The 24,141-nt window shown below is 48.3% G+C and overlaps 1 protein-coding gene across 1 annotated transcript in view; it reads right to left on the minus strand.

The window, feature by feature from the left end:
• Positions 1-24,141, minus strand: part of C2CD3 (C2 domain containing 3 centriole elongation regulator) — a 55,033-nt gene that overhangs the window by 21,922 nt on the left and 8,970 nt on the right. The window contains exons 9-24 of the mRNA XM_072993421.2: positions 22,406-22,566; positions 22,055-22,279; positions 20,416-20,528; positions 19,038-19,156; positions 17,641-17,763; positions 15,630-16,109; positions 13,761-13,912; positions 12,565-12,808; positions 11,808-11,991; positions 11,036-11,219; positions 9,949-10,121; positions 8,807-8,930; positions 7,096-7,364; positions 6,258-6,347; positions 5,500-6,126; positions 3,697-4,002 (exon numbers count right to left, since the gene is read on the minus strand). Coding sequence (XP_072849522.2) covers positions 3,697-4,002; positions 5,500-6,126; positions 6,258-6,347; positions 7,096-7,364; positions 8,807-8,930; positions 9,949-10,121; positions 11,036-11,219; positions 11,808-11,991; positions 12,565-12,808; positions 13,761-13,912; positions 15,630-16,109; positions 17,641-17,763; positions 19,038-19,156; positions 20,416-20,528; positions 22,055-22,279; positions 22,406-22,566 — 3,574 coding nt within the window. The remainder of the gene's footprint in view (positions 1-3,696; positions 4,003-5,499; positions 6,127-6,257; positions 6,348-7,095; positions 7,365-8,806; positions 8,931-9,948; positions 10,122-11,035; positions 11,220-11,807; positions 11,992-12,564; positions 12,809-13,760; positions 13,913-15,629; positions 16,110-17,640; positions 17,764-19,037; positions 19,157-20,415; positions 20,529-22,054; positions 22,280-22,405; positions 22,567-24,141) is intronic.

Consider the following 24,141-nt stretch of genomic DNA (forward strand, 5'->3'; position numbering starts at 1 on the left):
TTGGAATTGTTGTAGATGAAAAGCTGAATATGAGCCAACGGTACTATATGGAGGCAAAAAAGGCCAATGCTATTTTAGGCTGTGTTAACAAAAGGAGAGTCTCCCAATCCCATGAGGTGCTGCTGCTACACCAAATACACAAACTAGGTCATAAAATATACAATGGGTCACACAAATACACAACTTATTGACTCCACTAACCCACAGGTACAAAGGGGGGTTTGGGATACAATTTCAATATTTTCTTACCTCTATCACGGCCAATAGAATGACCCAACGGGCACCCATTAACCAATGAACTTTAAGATTAGGGTTCAGGAGACCAATAGGGGATGCTGTGCTTTATTGTCCTTTGTGTAAGAAACTTATAAAACGCTTTACCAATGGTTGATGGGGGGCCCCGGTCCGCCTCTTATGATCGGAGCCCAGCTATATGCTTAATAAACTGGCTTACATATAGACTGATCGATGCACTGTCTTGTCTGTTATCCCCGCCGGAGAATCAGGACCGAAATAGCTCTCTATTTGGCACTGGTGAAGCCTCATCTGAAATACTGTGTCCCGTTCTGGACCCCCATCACATTTTAAGAAGGATGCTGCACAAACTGGAGCAAGCCCAGAGGAGGGCAACAAGGAGGGTCAGGGGGCTGGAAACCGAGCCCTAGGAGGAGGAAAGACTAAAAGAACTGGACCGGCTTAGCCTTGAGAAAAGAAGACGGAGGGGAGATCAGAGAGTGCTTTTCAAATACTTGAAAGGGAATCCTACAGAGGAGAAACACGATCTGTGCAGAACAAGATTTAGGCTGACCATCAGGAAAAAACTCCCTAACTGTTAGAGCAGTACGACAAGGGAACCCTTGACCTCAGAGGGAGGTGGTGAGGGCTCCAACGCAGGAGGCACTCAAGAGAAAATGGGACCACCGTCTGTTAGATCTGCTTTGACTTGGATTCCTGCACTGAGCAAAGAGGTTGGACTCGACTACCTTATAGGCCCCCTTCCAACTCAATTAATCTATGAGTCGAAGACATTCCTGGCCAATATTTTAAAATGGAAGCTGCAAATTTCAACATGTTGATTTCTGCTCTCAGGAACCACTTAAACTTTGCAAAGCACACGTGGCCCCTATACGCTCAGTCTCCTCCTCTTCTCATCCAAAAATGACCGGGGGGGGGGGAACAAGGACAGTCTTCAGCCAAGCAATCTGTGTTTTGTCTCTGGGACCATCTGTTCTGCAGGTTTCTCTCCGGCTGTTGCCCAGACAGTGCCAAGCACAAAGCACGGTGTCACCATAACTGGCAGAAGCCTCCTTACTGGGAGACACCAATATTCGGCTTCGCTAATCTGGACAGCTTCTTGACAACACTAACCTCCACTCTTTTTGGGGTCTTGCTACCTCAAGCAGCTTTATTACTCATGACCTCCATGCACTCCCCCCACCGATTCTCCAGAACTTTTTTTCTCTTAAGCTTAGTCTTTAAATGTCTAAGAAATTTATAGATTAGATAGGTACCCTGTTTCCCCGATAATAGGACCTATGATGAAAATAAGCCCTAGTGTGATTTTTCAGGATGCTCGTCATATAAGCCCTACCCCCCAAAAAATAAGCCCCAGTGAAGTGAAACCCCAACCTCCACCCTTGTGCAGCAACCAGAAGATGACACGACTGCGTTTGAATAAATGTAAATCGTTGTACATGCAGAAATAAAACATCCCCTGAAAATAAGCCCTAATGCGTTTTTTGGAGCAAAAAGTAATATAAGACCCTGTCTTATTTTCGGGGAGACACGGTAGATTGGTAAAAACCAAGTGTAGGTTTGTGGAGTGTCCCAGGAAAAAGAATGAGAACGGGCTAGACTAGAGCTTGCCGTCACTGGGCTGTTGAACTGAAAGTTATGGGAAGAGGTCTGTGAGGAAACAGATTACCTGATCAGTGAATTGGCTTAACCTCATTGATCTGCTGCTTGGCACAAAGTCCCTGATGTGGCTCTGCAGAGAAATTCAGGACAGTCGTTTTGGAAATGGCCTCGAGGCCATTCCAGAGAATGAAACAATGTGGAACATGAAACTGATGGACATTTCCTGGGCTAGAAGAGATTCAGGACGCAACGGAATCCAAAGCCAGGCTAGAACAAAAGGTTCTCTGATGGGAAAGCTGTCGGTGAACAAATTCCCTTCTGGTGACCAGCACTCTGAAATTGCCTGCACTAAAATCTCCTGAGCTTTGCAATATTTTGATAGAAGTATCAAAGAATATTTTGATACTGAAGTTTGATAGAAGTATTAAAGAATATTCTGATATTGAAAACAGATTTTTTTTACTTGCAGCAATGAATAACAACAGCAACAACAACAACAATAATAATAATAGCAGTGGCAGAATGTCATCAAGTCAATTCCAGCTTACTGAAACCCTTTTCAGGGTTTTCGAAGTACAGTACAGAGAATACTGAGAAGTGACTTGTCAATCCTTTCTTCTGGGGGAGCCCCGGGACTAGGCAGCTGGCCCAAGGCCACCCAGGCTGGCTCTTCTCCCCAGAGAAACAGGTGGGGAATCCAACTCCCAGCCTCTGGCTCTGCAACCAGATACAGTACCTGACTCATGCAGCTTATCCAGCCACCTCTCATAAATGTACAGTATACTGTGTCAAACTGTTCAAGACATGCAACTGTAGAAACTGACAAAATAATCTTAGGAACTCGGTCAAAAAAAAAAAAAAAGGCAAGATGCTGGCGTGTGCTGGTTCGCGTTACAACTAAACAGGGGTTTGATGTTTTCCAGCCCGGCCCCCTCCGCCCAGTGCCCGCTCAGAGGCAGAGGAAAGCCAGGGCTCTGCCCCCGAGGGGGTGCCTGCTGGAAGGGGCGAGGCTGGAAAATGCCAAACAACCTGTGTGACCCGAGCACGAACTGGCACAATTCATCCGTTCGATGGTTAGCACCCATCTCTAAATGCCCACCATGAGGCTGAGAATAATCCTTGTAGTAAATCTCACAGCAATGTGCACAGGTGCTGCTGTGCAAGAGGCAGGCATAAGCTCCCAGGGAGCATCCATTTCAACGGATGGAAGTTGTACCGGAGGGTGTTCCTAGTGAAAGATGTCAAGGCTGAAGGAAAGGGAAAGAAAAGGAAAAGGAAAGGAAAGGAAAAAAGGAAAGAAAAGGAAAGGAAAGGAAAAGGAAAGGAAAGGAAAAGGAAAGAAAAGGAAAAGGAAAGGGAAAAAAAGAAAGGAAAAGGCTTTGGAGAATGACAATGACACTTGGCAAACGGTGGAGCACAACAAGCTGAACTCTGCAATCCCCAAATTTCCGATATACAAGCACATGGATTTTCCGAGTTTACCTGCAAGGCCAGGGGAACACGCTTTGCTTTTGACAACTCAGAGTCATCTCCCCTCTGCAGAAGAGACACATCCCCTTTCTGTGTGAGACACTAATGAGATGGGCCTCCTGGTGTCTACGCAATTCCGGGCACCCAACAAGGTGTTGCAGTGCATTCTCAATTGTGCAACTGTGCTTGTGACCAGTGAACCAACCCAAAAGGGTCACAGCATCTTTTCAGTTGAGTGGCACTCACCTTACCCAAACGCCAATGGAATTTTATTCTCAGGTCAGTGTGTGGATCTTAATCATGCACAGATGAAAACCCCGTATCCGTATTTGTGCGATTTGCAAGCAAGTGGTTCAGCGTTCTCCTTACCCTTTAAGCTCAAGTGCATGGCCCTTTCCACCAGGATGCTAGCCGCAAACGTCTTCTCGTGGTCCACCGCGGGAGGGGACTCCTCCGATTTCTCAGCCAGGATCTCGGAAGCCGAAGGACTCGGTTCCAAGTGGAGTTCGACGTCCGGCTCGGGCACTTTCTTTGGTTCTTCGCATTCGCTGGCGCTGCTATCACCACGGCTTTCGCCTTCAAGCCCATCCACACCAGCGGAAGACACAGCAATGTGAACGCGCACAGCTGCTCCCGACAAGTTGGAAGCATTTCGTCGAAATAGGGGGAAGACACCTGTCAGGAGAACAGGAGCAAGGTTCAGGAAGAGAAGCACCGTATGGGACCTTTGGGGGTGGGGAGGAAATAAACCCTGGAAAATACAGTATTACAAAAATAAAGACAAAACAAAATGACGTTTGCTGGCGCTGCCTGTATAAGCACCAGCTCAGATTACCTGTCTAACTCAGCCAATATTGCCCACTTTAATGGGTAGCAGCTTTCCATGGTTTCAGGTGGAGGCAGAACTTTCCCGCCCCCCCGATCCTTATGCTATTTATTAACCAGAGATGGCAGGGACTGAACGGACAGGCTGGAGACGGCTATGTCAGCATGTGCTTGGTCACCGGGTTCTAGCTTCTCTCCCCATTCTCACAACCACTTTAATACTTAGGTAGAATTATGCCCAACTCTCAAGGAAAACGGCACACCCTGACATTATGACACCCATGCTGGGACTGAAATATGAGTTGGCTAACAACTCTCCCCTATTTTCAAAAAGTCTAGAAGCTGCAAACCCCTGATTTTAGCATGGTTTGGGAATTTTACTTCACCAGTTCATCAACATCAGGCAATATGTTATTGCATCCAAATAAAACATAAAGTGACTCATTTAGGGGTCATGTGGGATGTCATGATTGAACCGGACAATGCACTGCAGTAAAAGGAAGAGGCAATTTAGAAACTACCCAAATCCTTCTGAGTTTGTAATATCTTGGCCAATCCTGTGTTTCTCAACCAGAGGTCCATGGAACAGGTTCCAAAGACCACTGACAGTGATTCCATGAGAAATCTGATAATATTATTGGCTTATATATGTGTCTTCATAGAATACAAACACTTATTTTTAGGAAAAAAAATAAGGTTGGAAGACACTGGTGAAATCACTAGAACAACATAGCCATCTATTATCACTATTAATTAAAAATTTCCAACTTGTTGTGGTTACCCACTTGGCAGGTCAAATTTTACATCAGGGACAGAAGCTGCAGGCTAGCAGAATTGTATTGAACTTTTCTTGCCAACAGAAATACCCTGATGGAGGCAAAAATGCTATTCTGCGGGAAAAACCCTCTTTCTGCCAGCTGAACTGCTCTGCTCTCAAAGATCTGGCAGCCTAAAAGCCAAAAAGGGGTGGCGATCTAGCAAATGGCTGAGATACTGCTATTGAAGTTTCCCCCGTCTGGTCCAAAATACTTTAAAATTTAATTTGTTTTTAATGTTACCTAAATTTCATAGATGCCCATAATTGCAACACTCTGATACGAAAAAAGAAAGAAGGATGGGGCAAGTTACAGCAGATCCAAACCACCTCTAGAGGTAATCAGAGGTTTACACCTGGAGGTTCTACACTTGAGGTCAGGGATGTCCAAGGCCCTATCCTGCCAGGATCTTGCCCCTTCCTTTCAAGTAGTCATCTACGGAAGTAACCATCTTTATCTCTCGAGGCAATCATAAATACAGACCATACGTTTGTCCCTTACAAACTGTTTTTACGGATAGTCGTAAACCTACCGCTGACGGTTCTCTTTTTCCCCGAGCTCTTGCTGAGCCCTGAAAGGTCCACATAGGCTGATCCAATCAGGCGGTCCGTATCCAGCGGTCTTTCCACGTTGCTTTCATTCCCGAAGGCTCGCCACACTTGAAATTCCAATCTTTCCTCCCTGAAGTACCACTGTAACGCCTGGCTCTGCGGAAGACCCATTTGTTTGCTTTTCTTATAGGTCACCGTCACCTGCTTCTGATCTTCGGCTAATCTGGGCTTCCTAAGTGACGTCCACGTGGCTTCTTGATCATACAGCTTATAGCGAAGGTAGCAATAGACTCTCCTATTGATCTGTGTCTCTCCTGCAAGGAGCACGCTCTGCAGTGGCAGCCACAGCCTTGGAATAGAAACAGTCACTGTTGTGAGGTTTTGAACGGGTTGGTATTCACCCTCACTATCATCCTCCAGTCTCTCAGGCTCTGCATCGTCCCAGTTCCAGCCTAAAAGCTTAGCAGCATCCAGAACACGCTCTCGGTCCTCAGGGTGAACAAAGCCAACGGAAAGCTCCAGGCCTCCAGCAACGCTTTGCATGATGTTGGCACAATGAGAAGGCATCAGATCTTCTGGCAAAGTGACTGGGTACCAGCCTCTAATACCTTTAAAAGAGCACACAGAGAGACCGCCGTGGTTATTTACTGGGAGAGACGGGTCTCCTCATTTCGTCCGGAGCCCCTCAATCCCGAAGCAACGCTGCCCAAAATACTGGAGACAATCGCGGTGTCCTTACCTGATCTTCTGAGCAACAGGTCTCTGGTTGGAACCTTCACAGTTCCCAGCAGATAATCTCTTGAAGCCTGAGGTGTTGTTGCATGTGAAGCTGTAAAATCAAAAGGAAAGGTCACATCATATTACATATTACATCAAGGCCAAGCCACCTCTTTCACCTGAGGGCCAGATTAAATTTCATAGGTCGTGGCCAGCAAAAGATCAAAGACAAGAGGGTGGGACTGGAATACCAGCCTTACTGCCAGTGAAATAAACCTTACAAAGAGGAATTTCAGCGGGGAAAAGTCTGCACAGAAACTGGGAACTTATAAAATGATGCGGGGAGGGGAGGTTGCCACCTGGGGTCAGATTACAGCCAGAAGGCAAGGCATCTTGGCAAGGGCAGATGTGGCCCCCCATGGGCTGGCGGGTCCTGCCCTCTGCTCTGAAGGCTGCCTAACAAAACTGCTGATGGCTCTACGCTGGGTCTGTGGGTTCAGGTAGTGGCTTGATGGCATTGCCTGGGAGCTAAAGCAGGACAGAGTCCCCAAACCTGCATCGGATAACAAAGATGGATTCATTCAGTGAGAATCTGTTGAAAGAGCTTAGGTTATAAAAGTTCTGCGGGAAATGAGGCGCTTGACCAGAAAAAGTTGCCTTGTCTTAACGATGGGTTTTGCGAGATTTGAACCCCATGAGAAAACTGTCAGAAGCAGCTCCCGTTCCTGGCAAACCCTTTTCATAGGATCGTGCTTTCCTGCCTTTTCTCTCCCGAGACGTAGCAGGATGGCTCAAGGTGTGCTTCAGAATTTTCTTCGGTGTGGCAAAACTTTCACCTGCCTCCTTTCGTGTCAACTTACCCGAGTTCAGGCTCCTGTGGAAGACGGAAAAGATAATCTCTGAAAGATGCAGGAGCTCAGCCAGACAGCAGGCTTCTCCGCTGCTCCGCTGGATGGCAAGACGGCACGGAAACTCAATGTGGTGCTCGAACTCAGGGCAGAAGGTACGAGCTACGGGTCGTGTGTTGCGCCGCTCTGTCTCCGGGAGGAAGGGGAGGTGCACAGACACATAGGCATTGACACCAACTTCTGCACTGTATTGGAGCGAAGGGTTCTTTTCTGCCAAAGCTCTAAGCCGCATGGAAACAGACGTTACAAAAAAATTATTTATTTACTTATTTATTAAATTTATACCCAGCCCATCTAGACACAGGTCTACCCCATGCTCTGATATAGGGCTGTGTTTGGGTTTATACAGTAGGACCAAGTATCTGCAAGGGATAGGGTCCAACTTCCCCCAGCGGATGCCAGAAACAGCGGATAAATGAAGCACCAACTTCTTTGGTGTCTATGACTGGTTGAGAGAGGGAGCCCTGGCCCCGTCTTGCCAAAGGACTCTGTTTCCTGCTCTCCTTTCCTGAAACCAGCAACTGCGGGGCCCCCATACCCAAATGCAGCTCCTCCATTTCACTGGAAGCTGCCTCCCTCCGAGAGACACATCAGTCCAGGAGTGCATTTCCATTAAGTCACCTGTATATAAGCATCGTCTCTGGTTCCATCCAGTGGGCAGACCTGGTAATACACTTTGAGAAGTGGGCTTCTGGTTTTTATTTTATTTTATGGCAGCGGATAAGTGAAACTGTGGATACTGATCCTGCAGATACAGTGGTCCTACTGTATTAGTTTATTTAATAGGAAACATATAAAATATGTAATACCAATAAAAGAAAAGGATAACCCACAAAACAAAGTTCAGAACTGAAGCAATGTGGCACCTTTAAGACTAATAGGTTCATGTTGATGCAGTTTTTTGCAGATCACAATCCTCCAACATGTTAAGTGAAACATGGAGGCCAGAGATTTATCCACACATTGTACATTGGAGGAAGGGAGGAAGGGAGACTGAGTGAAATGAGTGAAAAGAGGAATGAGTGACCTCCGCGTTTTTAACACAGGTAATGAACTTTTTCAAACCTATTTGATCACACAACATCCTGAAAATTATAGTAATTAGGCAAGACATATTGTCTGTGTCATCTGATAAATAATGGTTATGGTTTTGTCTTTGGGATGCCAAAACGATACGTTTCGTTCTCAGGAAAGGGCAGGTTGTGCTGAGGCCCAGGTTTTGCCAAACAAAACAAAACAAAACAAAACAAACACCACAACTTTTTAGCTACGCACTGGACTGTAGAGAAAGCATGCTTAAACACACAAAAAAACCCAGTGTCATTATTTAAGCGTGTAGATGCATAACAGAATTTGTGGATGTAGCTCACTTCAGCAGTCTCCCTCCCAAATTTCTCCCTGCAATACTTGTAATGTACAGATGTCTTGTTAACGAAGCACAGACAATCTAGAATTATCCAGTATTACCTCGACTAGGAAAAATGTCTGCAAATAACTCAGATTGAACTGTTTTTGTTGCATCCAAATGTTATATAGTGCCTAAAAATAATTCCTCTTTGCATCGCTCATGATGTCAGGGCGAACAGAGCAGGGAGCCCCCCCCCTTTCCCAAATAGTGACAAGTCGTAAGAATGTCTGCTTTAGCTTTTTGGCTCTTTCTTACCTGGCGGCTGCTTGCAAGCCAGCTGCAAAGTGTATTTGGACAGAAAGAGAGACCGTCTGAGCTGCCAGGGCGCCTTCTGTTATTTTTAAGCAGCGTCCGTACCTGATGCTCACATCTAGGAAACCTGGGTCAAGAAAGGGCGCAGAAGAGATAGATGCCTTTAGCTTTATTTTGAAAACAAAACCGGGTTAGTCAACACTGCAGTATAATAACATCATTAACCTGTGCATAGAGAGAATGATGCTGCTACTCATACAGAACTCACAGTGGAAAAATCTAAAGGCTGCAGTTCCCTCCAGTGAACCACATTAAAAGTTCATGTATTGAACTACAGCTACCATGGGTGAATAGAGAGACCTGAGGGACGAAGGAAATAAGTCAAAAAGAGGGGGACTCCCTCTTAACATATCCTGAACATGCCCTCTTCTTCCCGGACCAGTTTTCCTTTTTTCAAGCAGACCCAGCCTAAACCCAGTGGACAAAAACAGCTTGAGGGAGGGACTACAGGCAAAAACCAAAGGGAAGAGAAAGGTCAGCCTCTCTGTTCACACCCGGTTACAGTCTCCAAGCACAGTGCCTAGCAGCTCCCGTGTTGCCCCTTCCACAAATTATAGGTGGCAGACAGGAGGGGAAATTGTTACACTCTGCTTGCTGTCTGAAAAATGGGAGCAAGATCCAGAGGACGGGAAGTCTAAGAAAATGGGAATTCCTCTTCTGAACTTTTTGAACTCCGACATGTGGGTTCCGATAAAAGGGCACCCATCCACGTGTGCATTTGTTCTGTTTTCCATGACAAAAGACACAAACGAACAAGACAGCACGGAATTATTATCCTTCTCCTACCTTTGCTGTGCCTGCTGTTTTTATAGGAAACTGACACAAAGGCCTTTCAAACTTGTCTATGGGTTTTATTTCATGTACGTCTAGCCTGCCTTTCGACCCTCATGCCCTTCATGCAGGGCCCGTGGCGTTCCAGTCGGTTTCCCAGCAGGACCCACGGCCGGGAGGTGCTTTAGAGACTGGAAAGAGACGAGCCCCCATTCCAGGGCTCTAAAGGGAAGGCAGCAAGGCACTCTCCAGGGGGAACTTCTCCCACCCAAGCCTCTGTTGCTAGAAAACACAGGGTCAACAATGTCGGTCACCTGAAGGTCGCGGATGGGGCTCTCCCGAGCTCTCTGTCCGTGGGACCAAGGGAAGGCTAAACGTCTGGACCCCCACTTCCTCCCGGTGCTGCAGAGTCACCAGGGCGCAGAGGCGGGACAGGGGTAGAGTCCCCCTCGCCACCATCTGGTCTCGGACATTAGGGTAGTAGTACCTGCCCAAAGAGACGAAATCAAAGTGTCAGCAGGCAACCGGCCACCGAAGGAGAAAGTAACATGTAAACGTTAGAAACAAGAACTTCGTAAGGTGAAAAGCACCCTGCCATGACGGCGTCAACAGAAAAGGGACGTGCCTTAGACCAGATGAGGTGAGTTGTCCACCTAACCCAGGGCTGTCCACCCTGACGTCTCTCCTACGGTCACTGCTAGCTGGCAGTACAGAAAGGTGGGAGCCTCGCTTAGAACTACAGGAGCCAACGCCCCCCCCTCTATTCATACCTCTCCCCAGGAAAAGAAAACTTTTTAAAGCTAATCACCAAGCTGCCCCTTCAGAATGAATCTGCGTGAACAAGGAACAATAATTAACAGAAAGAAATATTCTATTTCAAATAACCTAGTTCATTTTATTTTAACCTGCTAACATTAGATTTAAATAAAGAGAAAAGTCAAACAACTTGAAAGAAAAATGTAAAACAAAATCCGAAGCTGAAGTACCAAAACACCAGCCTTGAAGTCAGTAAAACCTACAGAATTATACTTTGAAATGATAATCCATATGAAATATATATGCAGCAATGCATGGTTAAAGTCCTTGCCAGGCACCTACTAGATTAGACGCAAGCAAGCTTTGTGCAGGGGAGCAGTTTCCCCCATCATCCTAACCTGAGACCCAGAGCAGGCTTTCAGATTAAAACAAAAACAGAAGGGAAGCTTATATGGAAGCTGGTGGCCCTTAAACTAGGCAAGCCCCAAGCCACTGAGGAGTCTGTAAGTAGCCCTCATCCCCCAGAGCATCCGATCCAAAGCTTGAATCTCAGTCCCCTCGAGCAAAGGGCGATGCAGGCACCGAGATACATGTGTTTTCCTCACTGGTGAATATGGTGAGCAGCAAAGGTAGAGTGGTACATACCTGCACCAGATTTCAAAGATGATTCCCCCTCCTCCTGCCAAGCCCTGGGCAGAGAAAGCACTCAGCAGCAGCCGCTGGACAGGGACCTCAGCAGGCACCAACAGCGAGTGACGACATTCCTCGTTGAAGGTGGGGTCCGGGACGCACAAGGTCGTCGCTGAACGGTAAGGCCGTAGCCTCAGGCCTTGGGAAGAAAACACAGCTCGTCGGTCTCAAAAAGACAACCGGCAACCGCTCCGATTCTACCCACAGCTGTAAAGCAAGAAGGGGAGTACGCATGATGCTTCAGCTGCACAAACTCTGCAGGAGATCTTCGGAAATCCATGAAAGCTCACATTGAAATAAGCCTGTTCGTCTTTAAAATACAACCACAGTTTGATTATTTTTTCTTTCCCCCTCCCTTCTTTTTTCTTCTTTTACTTTTCTTTAACCTATAGGCTGAGGCTGACCATTGTGGTGATTTTTTGGGGAAATTCTTACAAACCGGACATCCGGAAAGGGGTTCTCCGCTCCAATTCTGCTCTCGCAATTCATTCCTCTCTGAGTACAAAACGAAAGAGCAGCCAGGGGTAAGGAGCCCATCGCTGCTGCTGCTGAGAATACAGCCTTGGCCAAGAAGCCACTGAGACCCACATTCCCAACGAAGGCTCCGGCTACTTTCTTTGAATTTGAGGGCACCTTGGCAATTTAACCAAAGAAGCCGGAAGCCACACGCAGGGACCGAGGAACCCCACGGTTGGCGTACAGGACTTAACACGCGGTAAAAGCCTACCTTTCTCACAGAACTCTGGGCCGCCCGGTACGTCTGATTCTGACTCCTGAACTGGAAAGTGGTACTGAACGTAGCAGTCGGCCTCCCCCCAGACGGTGGATTGGAGAGGGGCGAGCCCTCGGGCACTCTCCACGTGGATCTCAAAGACATGTTCCATCAAGGCTTCTTTTCCTTGGACGCCCTGCTAAATAAGGCACAACAGAATGCCTGTGAACAAGGAGAGCATCCCTCAGGATGAAACTCACCAAAAGGAATCCGATCACCCCCCCCCATCTCGGGGGCCTTGGGCATGACGCAGCGCCACAGTCACTGAATCGAGAGGCTCTCTTCTCCTCCCAACCAACGCATCTCAAAGGCACAGTCCTTAGAGACTGAGCAAGACTCAGTGAGTCTCCAGGGCAGGGGTTCCCAACTTTGGGTCTTGGATGGCAACGCCCAGAACTCCAGGCCAGCACAACTTGTGGCAAAGGCTTCTGGGAATTGCAGTCCAAGAACATCTGGGGACCAAGGTTGGGTGCCACTGCTCTAAGGCAGTGGTCCCCAACCTTGGGCCTCCAGATGTTTTTACATTACAACTCCCAGAAGCCTTCATCACCACCTCTGCTGGCTAGGATTTCTGGGAGTTGAAGTCCAAGAACATCTGGAGGCCCAAGGTTGGGGGCCCCTGCTCTAGGGGACAGGAGTGACCCAGCAAACGCCTCCCCTCCAGGAGCTAGGCAAGTCTAACAGCAGCCCAGAGAGAGAGAGAGAGAGATACCTTTGGGAGAGGGGTGGCGAGAGGGTCCAGAGAATGTGGGGGGCGCAGTGCCACAGGAGGACCCCGCCCTTCTTCGTCCTTGAGTCTCTGCAGGGCCACAATCTGGTCCGCAGACCCCATGGCCAGGATGACCTTCAGGGTCCCGCTTCGGTTGCCAGAGAAGACCTCGACCAAAGGCATGGGGCCGTCCACCGCCAGCACCGGATACTGAGCCTGGAGCAGCAGGTGAGAAATCTTGGGATCTCTGGAGAGGGGAGGGTACAAGGGGGGGGGCAAATCTCGTGACTGCCTGGTGGTCTTTTCAGACACACTAAACCCACCCAGCTCAACAACCACATGCCCTTTAGGAAACCTTTCACAAAGAAGAAAAAATCACAGACATGGAAAATGAGGAGAAGATTCAGCAGGAGCAGGTCTCTGGGTTGTAGGCAGAACCGCGTAAGTCTTCATTAATTAATTAAAGCCTAAGGGGTTCAGCACAGCTGCATATCTGGTTTGGCAACTGCTCCCCAATCGCCCACCGATGGTGTTATGGATTGGAAGGGTTTGGCCATATTGCCCTTAATGTGTGTGTTTTATTTTGATGATGATCAAGATGATGATTTCTCTTTCTCATCTACTGTATACTGTTTCCTGGCCGTGAAATGATAATGATGAGATAAAGGGTGATGGGATGGTAAGTGTGGACTTTAAAGTACCATTATTGCCTCCACTGATCTGTGGACGATGGGTTTTTATTTTTATTGTGCTGTTGCGTTCCCCAATGCTTGTTGTCCTGTCGCTGCTACACTACGGCTCCCCCCGGCACACCACTAACAGCGCTTATAGGGCATCATTCCCCATCACTGTGCTGATGGGACTTTAATGCATAGGAGAAGTCCAATAGGTTAACAGCCTATATTATGACATACAATGCAGAAACTGTACTCACAAATAAAAATAATTATACACAAACCCCCAATCATGGAAGAAAACCAAATGTTGCTTTGCACACATTTTGGTCTTCTCTGTTCCTGGATGGGATTCCAGATAACATCACATAAGCCCATGGAGACTGCTATAGGAATTACGTATTCCCCAGAAGTGAGGTGAAAACTCTGCCTCGGGGAGAATAATCTTGGTTCTTTGTATAGGAGGACACACAAAGCAAATCAGCCACACGTTAACCAAAGAAGGAACGGCGAGAAGCAGCATACCTGAAAGAAACATAAAACTGATGCAGGGGGAGCTTCACCAGTCCTAGCAGCCGGTCCCCGCCAGGGCTGGGCCCTTTATTCCACGCCTCAAGGACCATGACGTTGTTCTTCAGCCTCTCCAGATGCTTAGATGTCAGTGAAATTGGGGTAACCTAGAGATGGGATCAGACTTGTGAGTGCAGCTGGTCCAGGTGGACGTCACGCTTGGTTCCAGCCTTTCCGGACAACAGCAGCTCATAAAACCACCGGGGGTGTGTGTCTCGGCCCTCAATGCAGACAACACAATCGTTTTATTTTGCCCCCTCTCTTCCTGGCAAGCTTTGAATCAATTCCCACAAGGGGCGCAGACCGATCAGCCTGCTGAAGCAGAAACAACATTAGTCTGAGGGCTACGGTTAAAGATCATCGGAGTTACTATCACATCAACCTTTTGTGGACTACAACCCACAGTGAAGCGGAAACCCAACGGGGTGTGGCGGAGAGACAGACAAGGACTCTGGAGACCAGGATTTGAATTCCCCACTCAGCTGTGGAAATAAGACTGGGCGAGTGGAACTGGGCTCGTATCTCATTTACCTTCAAGGCCCTATTAGGGTTGCTCTAAGTTGGCTCTGACCTGATGACACAGAACACCGCCTCTAGCCTTCATCAGTCTTAAAGGTGTCACAGGGTGCCATGCTGTGGCATTCTGGCAGCTTAGATAAAGGTAAAGATTCCCTTTGACAATTTGTCCTGTCATGTCCGACTCTAGGGGGCGGTGCTCATCCCCGTCTCCAAGCTGTAGAGCCAGCGTTTCTCCGAAGACAGTTTCCGTGGTCACGTGGCCAGCGCGACTAGACACGGAACGCCGTGACTTTCCCACTGAGGTGGTCCCTATTTATCGACTCACATTTTTACATGCTTTCGAATGGCTAGGTTGGCAGGAGCTGGGACAAGTGACGGGAGCTCACTCCATTGCGTGGATTTGATCTTACGACGGCAGGTCTTCCGACCTTGCAGCACAGAGGCTTCTGCGGTTTAACCCGCCGCAAAGAATCACCCTCTGTTTCTGAGGTGCGAAGCTGGACGAGGATGGAGGAAGCGGCGGGATGGGGCTAAGCTCTGTGGGTGGCACTGCCGAGGCCCTTATCTTCCACACAGGGTCCCTCCCCAGAAACTACAATACCCCTAATGCTTCACAGGGCCCACAGAGCTCAGCCTGGCCAGTCACTTCCTGCATCATCATACAACCCTGCAGCTCAGCAGCAGGATGACCTTTTCTCATTTATTTGGCAGTTGTAAGTTATTTCGAACAACTGCTGGGGCTCTGGGGGACGCCCCATCCTTAGCAGCCACGAGAGTAGGCCCATTAAATCAATGGGCCTACTCTAGTGGTGACTTACTTTGCTAAGCAATGGCTCAGTCATTGTGTTTGCTGATTGTTTCCCTTACGAGTGGAAGAAAATCACTAAAGAAAGACATTAAAATCTATGTATCCATTCAGTAAACTTGCAGCTGTCATAGGAAGCTGAATGCTAGACCTTCTGGATGATTTGGTTAGCAACGACTTGGGCGTGAACTCCATGAGCGAGGGTTCCTCTGCTGCCGGGTGGCAGTGACCCTTCTTACGGGGCGTAATGCATACAGGCAGAAAGGGGCTTGGTCTGGAAAGCAAAATAGCTGTTGACACCAGACTAACGCCTCAAGAATCCGTGACACCAGAAAACATCCACCCTGCTTTATGCAGAACGCAAGCGACACGTGCTTGTATTTCGCTCCACGATCTCACAATTGTCGGAGCCAACCCTGTTCCAGTCCAACTTTAAGGACCGGCGTTATTCTATCTCTGGTCACGTTTAGAGAACAACAGAAAGGAAAACGGTGACTTGCCTGCGAAAAACGGAAGGCTGGCTTCGTGGTCCCCCACATGACGGCCGATCTCGTGGCTTCGTCAGAGTTGAAGAGCTTACAGTTCAAGTACACGTTGCAAGAGCCGAGGAGCCCAGCCTCCCGGGGGGCAGACACCTCCCCTTCTGGGACCATCAAGAGGACATGGAGTAGCAAGGCTTCCTCTTCCGAGGCCGCCCTCTGGGTCAGAAGGTTACGGGACACGGGCAGAGGGACTGACGGCGGCAGATTCATGGCCACGCTGGGCCTTCCTGGCGGTTCCTCGGTTCTCTTTGAGGACTCCCTATAACTTTGTGTCAAGAGCCGAGGGCTTTTGGCAGGAGTTGGAGTCTTGCTCGAATCCTGCCGCTTTACACCCGGGCTCTGAACGGCGTACAGGGGCGGAACTTGTTTTGGAACCCTCGCAGCCCTGGAGTTGGCACTGCTGAAATCTTTGTTGTCAGCCACGAGTTCCAAGGACACCTGCCATATAAAGAGAAAAAGACTGTGTTACCCGCTCCCTGTGAATGCGAATGCAATCTATGACAAAAGTTGTTTTCAAGCTGGAGAATCTGGTATCCCTTGGAAGCTTGGCAAAGGGTCCTCAGTGCCATGATTTGGGATGATGGACAAGCTTTCATGAAAGAAGAATGTTGGCTTTTATAACTGTGACAAGGTCCGTCTTCAGCCGGGGGTGGGGGATGGGGGTTGGGTAGTAAAGGCGGGAAAAAGACAAGAAGGAGAGTCCATTTCTTCCAAAGTAACAGCTTTATTTGAATGTACACTCAACTCAACGGGATCAAACGGATCCTTCAACACTTCATCCGATAACAAGGTATACCTCTTAGCTTTTACGACGGTTGGGTTTAACTCTTCCCTTACCAGGGAGCCGAGCCGAATCGTTCGCGATCCATTAACGGTCGTAGTGGGGCGCTCCACACGGCACATATGGTCCCACAGCAGGGATGTCGGGCCCAATCCCCCTCTAGGGGCTTCTGTTGGAATTCTGGGCCCGGATGGATAACTCTCCTGCCCCCACCAGGGTAGTTCACCGGGAAAACCGAGACCCTCCATTCCAAGGGCTCGTAAACACGACCGTGGCCGCTAGGTGGGAGAGGCTCTGGTAGCAATCCCCCACCTTTCTGTAAATTAGGGAAGCCCTGAGCAAGGTCAGCCTGGCCTCTCTCATCCGTTATCCAGTCGGTCTGCACCCCTCTATTCCTGCATCTTCCCAGCTCCCCTTCCCCCAACCAACTAAATTCCCGCCCGTTTGTTCCTTGCCCTTTCACCTCCTCCCACATGATCAAGTCCAGTTCAGCTCCTCCCTCATCAACCAAACACACTTCCGTCGGTCTCCTCTGTAATTCTTCCTCTTGTTCTATTTCCACTAAGATCCCCTCTGCGCAACCACTCTCTTCCTTCGGGTCTTTCTCTTCTGAGGACGGCACACTCTGACCTGCACCTTCACAATAACTCATCTGTAAAACTGCTTTTTTTGCTTTTGCTGTTATCCCACCTATTTGGGAGCCCTAGTAAGCCAAAAAAAAAAAAAAAAAAAAGCAAAATACTTATTTTATCTAACTCAGTAAATAAATATATAGAGGGGCTTGACAACCCTGGGATTACAGAACAGGGCTTGCTGCCCTAGAGAATATGAAGCTGCTACGAATGGATCTGGCAGCAAATACGTCACCAACCAGCGGCTAAAGAAAAGGAGGAAAGAAAAGGAGGAAAGACTGACGCCACTGGGCAACGGATGCCTCCTGTCTTTTCAAACCAATGTCCACATTCACAATGTTGAGAAAAAAGAAGCCGGGAACTGTTGTAAAAGGGCGGCAGAGATCATGTTATCCTGTTAACACCTTTACAAGCACATCCAGATTGGTTCTGAACGTCCGGAATGCATTTAGTAGATTTCCCATTCAAACCTTTAAAAATTAAGCATGTGATACTCAACTAACCCATTAGGGAACAGCATCGTAACGAAGCAAAGCGTAGCAGCAAGCTGCATTACCTTTAAAGGTCCCAACCGGGCTGGATCACCCTCTGCTTTTACTGGCAATTTGCGGCTGATCATCAGCTGCTCGGACTGAATGACCTCTCGCAGAGGTAAAGCTGCTGAACCAATCAACAGGGACTGAGGACAGAAGAACACGGGGAAAGGGGGAAAAGCATCATTCACTTCTCTTTTCAGTATAACAGGACCTGTATGGTGTTGCGTTCACAACAATGAAGCCTCTGATCAGAACTAGCTTAGCCTAAATGGGTGCAAGGAGGGAATCACAGGCTCCCCATAATTTGCTCCAAAGGCAGCCTCACACAGAATGCTTTGAACTACAGTGGTGCCTCGCTTAACGATTTTAATTGGTTCCAAAAAAAACATCGGTTTTTGTAGGTTTGACAGCTGTCAATGCATTCCAATGGGGGAAAATTCACCAAAAATTAACGAAGAGTCAGAACAAAGCCAAATTAAGTTTGCAAAGGTTTTATAAGGTGCACTAACGAATCCAAGCATTTTAAACAGTTTTTGAACATTTTAAGACACATTTAAAATAGCGAAAACGGACATTGTTAAGCGAAACAGGGAGACCTAAACTGTCATCGCTAAGCGAAGCAAGGTCCCGAACATCGCTATGCGAATTTTCCCCTTTGGAAACATCGCTAAACTGAGCGCAAAATCACTCCAAAAACCTCATCGCTAAGCGAATACATTGTTAAACGAGGCAATCGCTAAGCGAGGCACCACTATAGTCAAAACCACGAGACTACTAAGTCAAAAGGGGCATGTGTCAGGACTGGCAAATCCGACGCCTGAAAGGAAAGTACCCACTGGCCCACTAGCTGGAATTGTGGGAATGAGTACCTGGCTTCAATCACCTCCCCTGCAGAGCTGAATGTCTGCAACATACTGACAGGATAACCCAATGCCCGGGTAATCTCTTCCTCTGTTTCAGGTCAAGGTTCACCACAACAGGGGTGAAACCCAAAACTTACGGGACACCACAGGTGAATCGCCAACAGGACACTCCCAGCACTACGGTCGGGAATCAGATCTTCAGCTACAGCCAGAACCCCTGTAAAATCCTAACCCCAAATCCCATCCCAGTCAGGCAACCAAGAAGGACACCATGGTCAGTGTTACTGAAAGGTGAGAACAGAGCCAGAGGAAGCAACACAGATATTCCCGCCCTGAAAGCCATTGTTCCAACCCCAGAACCTGGCCTAAAAACCCAGACTGGCAATATTTCTTCTGGTTGTTGTGGGTTTTCTGGGCTTCTTGGCCGTGTTCTGAGCTTTCAGAACACGGCCAAGAAGCCCGAAAAACCCACAACAACCATTAGATCCCGGCCGTGAAAGCCTTCGCGAATACAATATTTCTTCCAGAAAAATAATTTCAAAAGCAGGAAACACCTTTCGCTCGGTGCCTTTCTTCAAAAAGATGTTGAATTCAAGATCGGCGTTCCACCAGTGAGTTATCATGGAGCCACTGAAGTGAACGGGGTAAACGTGTCGCTGTTGAAATTTCACCACTGTAAAAGGAACGTGGCAGGAGTTAAGAGGTCAGGTTGAACGGAACAGGGGCTTCAAAAGATGCTGCCAGTTTGTAAATTCTTTGTCTTTTGCTCATAATTTGATGAGAGAGGTTAAAGCAAAAGAACAAACATTAAGCTGACAAAGGAAAGGAGACCATCACGTTAAAGAAATACTTAAATCTACTCCGGAGTTGGGTTAAAAATAATTACAGCCTCTCTGGCTTATGAAACTCTTTGACCAGTTATAAAGTATGCTACTACACTGCCCTGCTCCTTTTTGTTGTTACTGTTCAGTCGTTAAGTCATGCCCGACGCTTCGTGACCCCATGGACCAGAGCACGCCAGGCCCTCCTGCCTTCCACGGCCTCCCGGAGTTGGATCAGAGTCATGTTGGTCCCTTCGGTGACACTGTCCAACCATCTCGTCCTCTGTCTCCTTCTCCTCTTGCCCTTACTCTTTCCCAACATCAGGGTCTGCTCTATGCTATGCTATATGACACTAATGGGAATTTTCATGTTGAGCGTTGCTGTTGATTCCAGCTTAAGTCACACTGACGACTTGACTTGGGAGTCTACTGGGGGGGGGACTTGCAACTCAGGCCCATTTCAATGAGATAGGTGGTGGAGTCCTTCGGGTCCGCCCCCGCTGCCTGCTGCTGCTATCGGCCTACCTGCCACCACCCTCTTCAAAGACAGCGGGCCTGGAGTCCCTTCCAGGAGATGAAGCGACTGCCTCCCCACCCACACATGAGCCGGCCAGCTGACAGGCGGGCGCATGCACGGAGGCAGTGGCCTGGCGCCCCTTCCCGTAGCCCAGGGTCTCTGCGCATGCAGTGGCTGATCAGCTGGCCAGCGCATGCACCACCCAAGTCTTTGGGTCAGGGTCCCAAGTCCCAAGCCGGGGGGGGGGGGCAGCAGCGGCAAAAGGACTTGAGACACAGCCGTGAGATTTGGGACTTGGGCCTGACTGAGTCAAACTCAGACGTGAGGTTTGGGTCCCCAAGACTCGAACTCGAGACTCAGGCCCCAAGACTTGCCAACATCCCTGCTCTATTAGATGTCAAAGCTTCTGCGACCCCCAAAACTTTGCTATCTTCTGTTTTCCGACTCAGTTTCCCATTCTGCTTTTACTTTGAAAGGAGCCCACTGGGCAGGCCTGGGGTCCCAAAGCTCTTTCAGAATTCCCTGCAGGCCATTTCAAAATGAAAAAGCAATCAGGTTTAGCTCCCCCCCCCCCGCTCCCCCACTCAGTCTTACCTTCCCCAGCAATTTTACTCGAAGCTACCCGAACTCTTTCTGTCGTTACGGCGACCTGCCCAGTTCCATTCTTGGACGCTCCCACTGGGAAGTTGTACTCGAGAAAGAAGGTGCTGTACAAAGAAGAAAGGAAAGGGGTATCAGGTAAGGGCAGCCGCCATGTCAGAGAAGACGGACAAAGTGGAAACTCGTTAAAAGCAAGAGCACTGACTCTTGAGCCTGCAAAAGTAGCAGCTTCAACGCCCCACCATCAACTTCAGGTGGGGAAAGCTCGTAGGGGGAAAGCTGGAGACCTGTTGGCTTGAATATGCTATAAAGCATACTGAAGGGCACAGACCAAAAATGCAGCCTTGGTGTAAAGCAGCTACCAGATTCCTATCACCTGCGTGAAATTCACCATTAGATGATTCCACTTCCGACAGGCACATTCCCCTTTCAACGAACAGGATCACGGCACTGACAGGGACTGGACAGGTTTCAGACACGACTTTTACGGCTAGTTCTGATCTAACTGGCATGTGTAGGATCCTTTCAGCCATGCACCATCGCATGCACCCATGGTATACGCCAAAGAGCACGCATACCTGAGTTTCAAGCATGGTTAGCTGTTGCCAGAGATGGAGGCAGTGGGCATGGCTGGTACTCTGGCCAGAGACGGCTTCGCTCGGTGCCCTTGGCTACGTTTGCTAGCTCTCAAGCAGCCAGTTAAAGGAAGTCCAGCTTTGATCCGCACTCACGCTCCCCAGGATGAAAAGGGGACCCAGAAGCAAAATTCATTGGAGTAGCATATCCAAAGTGAGTCAAGTCCCAGCCTGAGGACTTCACCGGTTCTCAAATGTGACCGGCGTTCTTTCTGCTAACCTTTCCCAAGTGGGGAAAGAAAGTGCAGGCCGCACTTCCTGAGATCATCCAGCCTACAGGCAGATGGGTAGAGCAGGGATCCTGCCCCATGGCTTTAAGCCACTTCATCACCCCAGGTCTCTCCTAGACAGAGGCCAGAAATTTCTTGCCCATGGAGGTCCTGGAGATTCCCCTGTGCAAGCTCTAAAAGAGCCCTGCTACTTGCACAACCGTGCTGCACAACTGTTGCGCACAACAGGATTCTGGCCAGAGTTAAGGACCATGTTATTGTTGTCATTAAGTCGTGTCTGACTCTTCGTGACCCCATGGACCAGAGCACGCCGGACCCTTCTGTCTTCCACTGCCTCCTGAAGTTGGGTCAAATTCATCTTGGTTGCTTCGCAGGCACTGTCCAGCCATCTCGTCCTCGGTCGTCCCCTTCTCCTCTTGCCCTCACACTTTCCCAACATCAGTGTCTTTTCCAGGGAGTCTTCTCTTCTCATGAGATGGCCAAAGGATTGGAGCCTCAGCTTCAGGATCTGCCCTTCCAATGAGCACTCAGGGTTGATTTCCTTTAGAATGGACAGGTTTGTTCTCCTTGCAGTCCAGGGGACTCTCAAGAGTCTCCTCCAGCACCACCATTCAAAAGCGTCAATTCTTCAGCGGACCATAGCCAACCACTTATGAAAAAACCTGGGAACTTATGAAAAGAAGTACAAGCCACATGGCTCCAGCTGAGATCAGGGCAAGCAAACAGGACAGCGAGCCTTACGCAGGTGACCGAGACAAGAATTAATACCTCTTTTTCTCCCGGATCGGCCTGGGTGGTTTTCCAATGGACGTTTTCTTGCCTTGGGTGTTCCGAACGATCTCTTCGGGGGAGACCCCTAAACTCTCAATGACCACTCTTGCCAAATGGATCTGACTCAACACCGCCAGTCTGTCCAGACTCAAGTTGACCGCTTGCATTTCCTCTGTAGATGCCACGGAAGTCTCATGAGGCAGGAGGGGTCCAGCAGAATGGCTGGGCAGAAGAATGCAAGCACAAAGAGGTCAAAATGAGCCATCGGTTAGGGGAGCACGCCAAAAAAGAATGAACTGAACAAGACACAACAGTACTGTGTAATGGAATCCATAGCAAACGTTTCACCTTGTTTCTGTCCCCGGAGTCTTCTCTTTCTGTCCCGAGGGGCTTGACCCCAAGGTTTTCAGTGCTGTCGGTGGTTTGCTTCTCCGAGAGAGATTTTGTTTCCCAGAAGAAATGGCATCTTCCTCTTCACTGAGGAAATCACTCAAGCTGCTGTCTGATTTCTAAGGATTGAAAAACAATCGAAGAAAACATGATTTATTGAACATCCACAGAAACTCTCAGGAACTGAGCAATGAAAGCACCATTCCGGTTAGTAAGCCCAATTGAAATCATGACAGAGACTCTTATCAAAGTCTACGCAGGAATCTGTGCTAACGGAAGTTTTACCACAGCTTGGGAAAAGCATGCTTTTCCCTCTCTTGCCAGCCAGTCCCACTATTCGAGGTCATGATCTAAAGTCTCCCCGGTCTTTGGTAAGTATGTTTTCCAGATTCGAGTCCTGGAGCTGTCCCCACTGGGATTCCCTGCAAAACTATGCATGAAGCAGCCCCTTTCAGAATGGTCATCAGGCAATGCCCTCCATGGCCTGGGGGTTTGGATTCTTTCCGGCCAGACTGGGAGGAAGGTCTCTCCCCTTCTCCTTTTTGCTGCATCAGCTTCTCCCACCCTCGTCCCACCTCACTACAGTCTATCTATCTGCTAGCCAGTCGCCCCTTACACAGATTTAATGCGTCTATGGTAACTGTTAACATGAACGCCTGTTATTAGTCTGTAACTCTATCGAATGCAAGTTCCAATCTGGCCCTTTGAACACGATGCTTTTCGGTGAAGCCAACCACAATTAAAGGACTGTGTTTTAAATCTTCAAATCCTCTTACAGTGCTAAGCTTCAGGGTACTTACTCCAAGCATTAAACAACATATAAAGGCACTCAGGGTTCAAGACAACAACCTGATCAAAACACTCCAAGATTTTAATTTCTCTTCCACTGCCAAACATTGTCCCCAGTTCTATCAATGTAAAAACCTGGCCGCAAGACGTTTCAAGACGCAAAGCGCTGTGCCTGTAACAAGGGGCACACATTGGCTGCCTCTGATTATTGACATCCCACCTCACCCATCTGGAAACAGACACAACTTGGCACAGCTACAACAAACAAGATTCTCCACTAGGCAGCTAAACAGCATATCTTTGCCAAAGTTGGTTCTTTGTTTCGTGCTGCTGCTGCTACTGCTAACAACAATAACAACAACAATCATATTTGCAGGCTAACGTTATTAAGAACTAGCAAACACTTGGAACTTAAGTTACAAAATCAGGTCAACCCTTTGTGTGCTGAACTGTGGCCCTGCCAGGCTTTACATGCCCGGGGTCTCACTCTTTGGTCATCAAACAAACAAACGGCTTGAAGGCTTATTATTGGAGAACAGAATGACAGGCCAAAGCTGCCATACTCTGGGGCCCGCTGTTCCGTCTAGTCTGCTACTGCCAACTTTTACTGGAAACCATGGTTGACGGTGCCAGGTGGGAAACCTTTCACCATCTCTACAGAGACCCTTTCCTACGGCAGACAACAGAGACCAAAACTAGGACCCCGCACCAACAAACCACGCATCATAATACTGAACTCCATGCTTTCTATCAACACTGGAAGAGATCACTACATATATGTGTCCTGGCAATAATACCAAGTTTGCACGAAAAAATATTAATTTTTGCTCCAAAAAACACATTAGGGCTTATTTTCAGAGGTTTTATTTTACAGTCATGTTATCTTCTGGTTTCTGCACAATGGT

The sequence above is a fragment of the Pogona vitticeps genome, chromosome 3 (genome assembly GCF_051106095.1).
Source record: "Pogona vitticeps strain Pit_001003342236 chromosome 3, PviZW2.1, whole genome shotgun sequence".
Taxonomy (NCBI): Eukaryota; Metazoa; Chordata; class Lepidosauria; order Squamata; family Agamidae; genus Pogona; species Pogona vitticeps.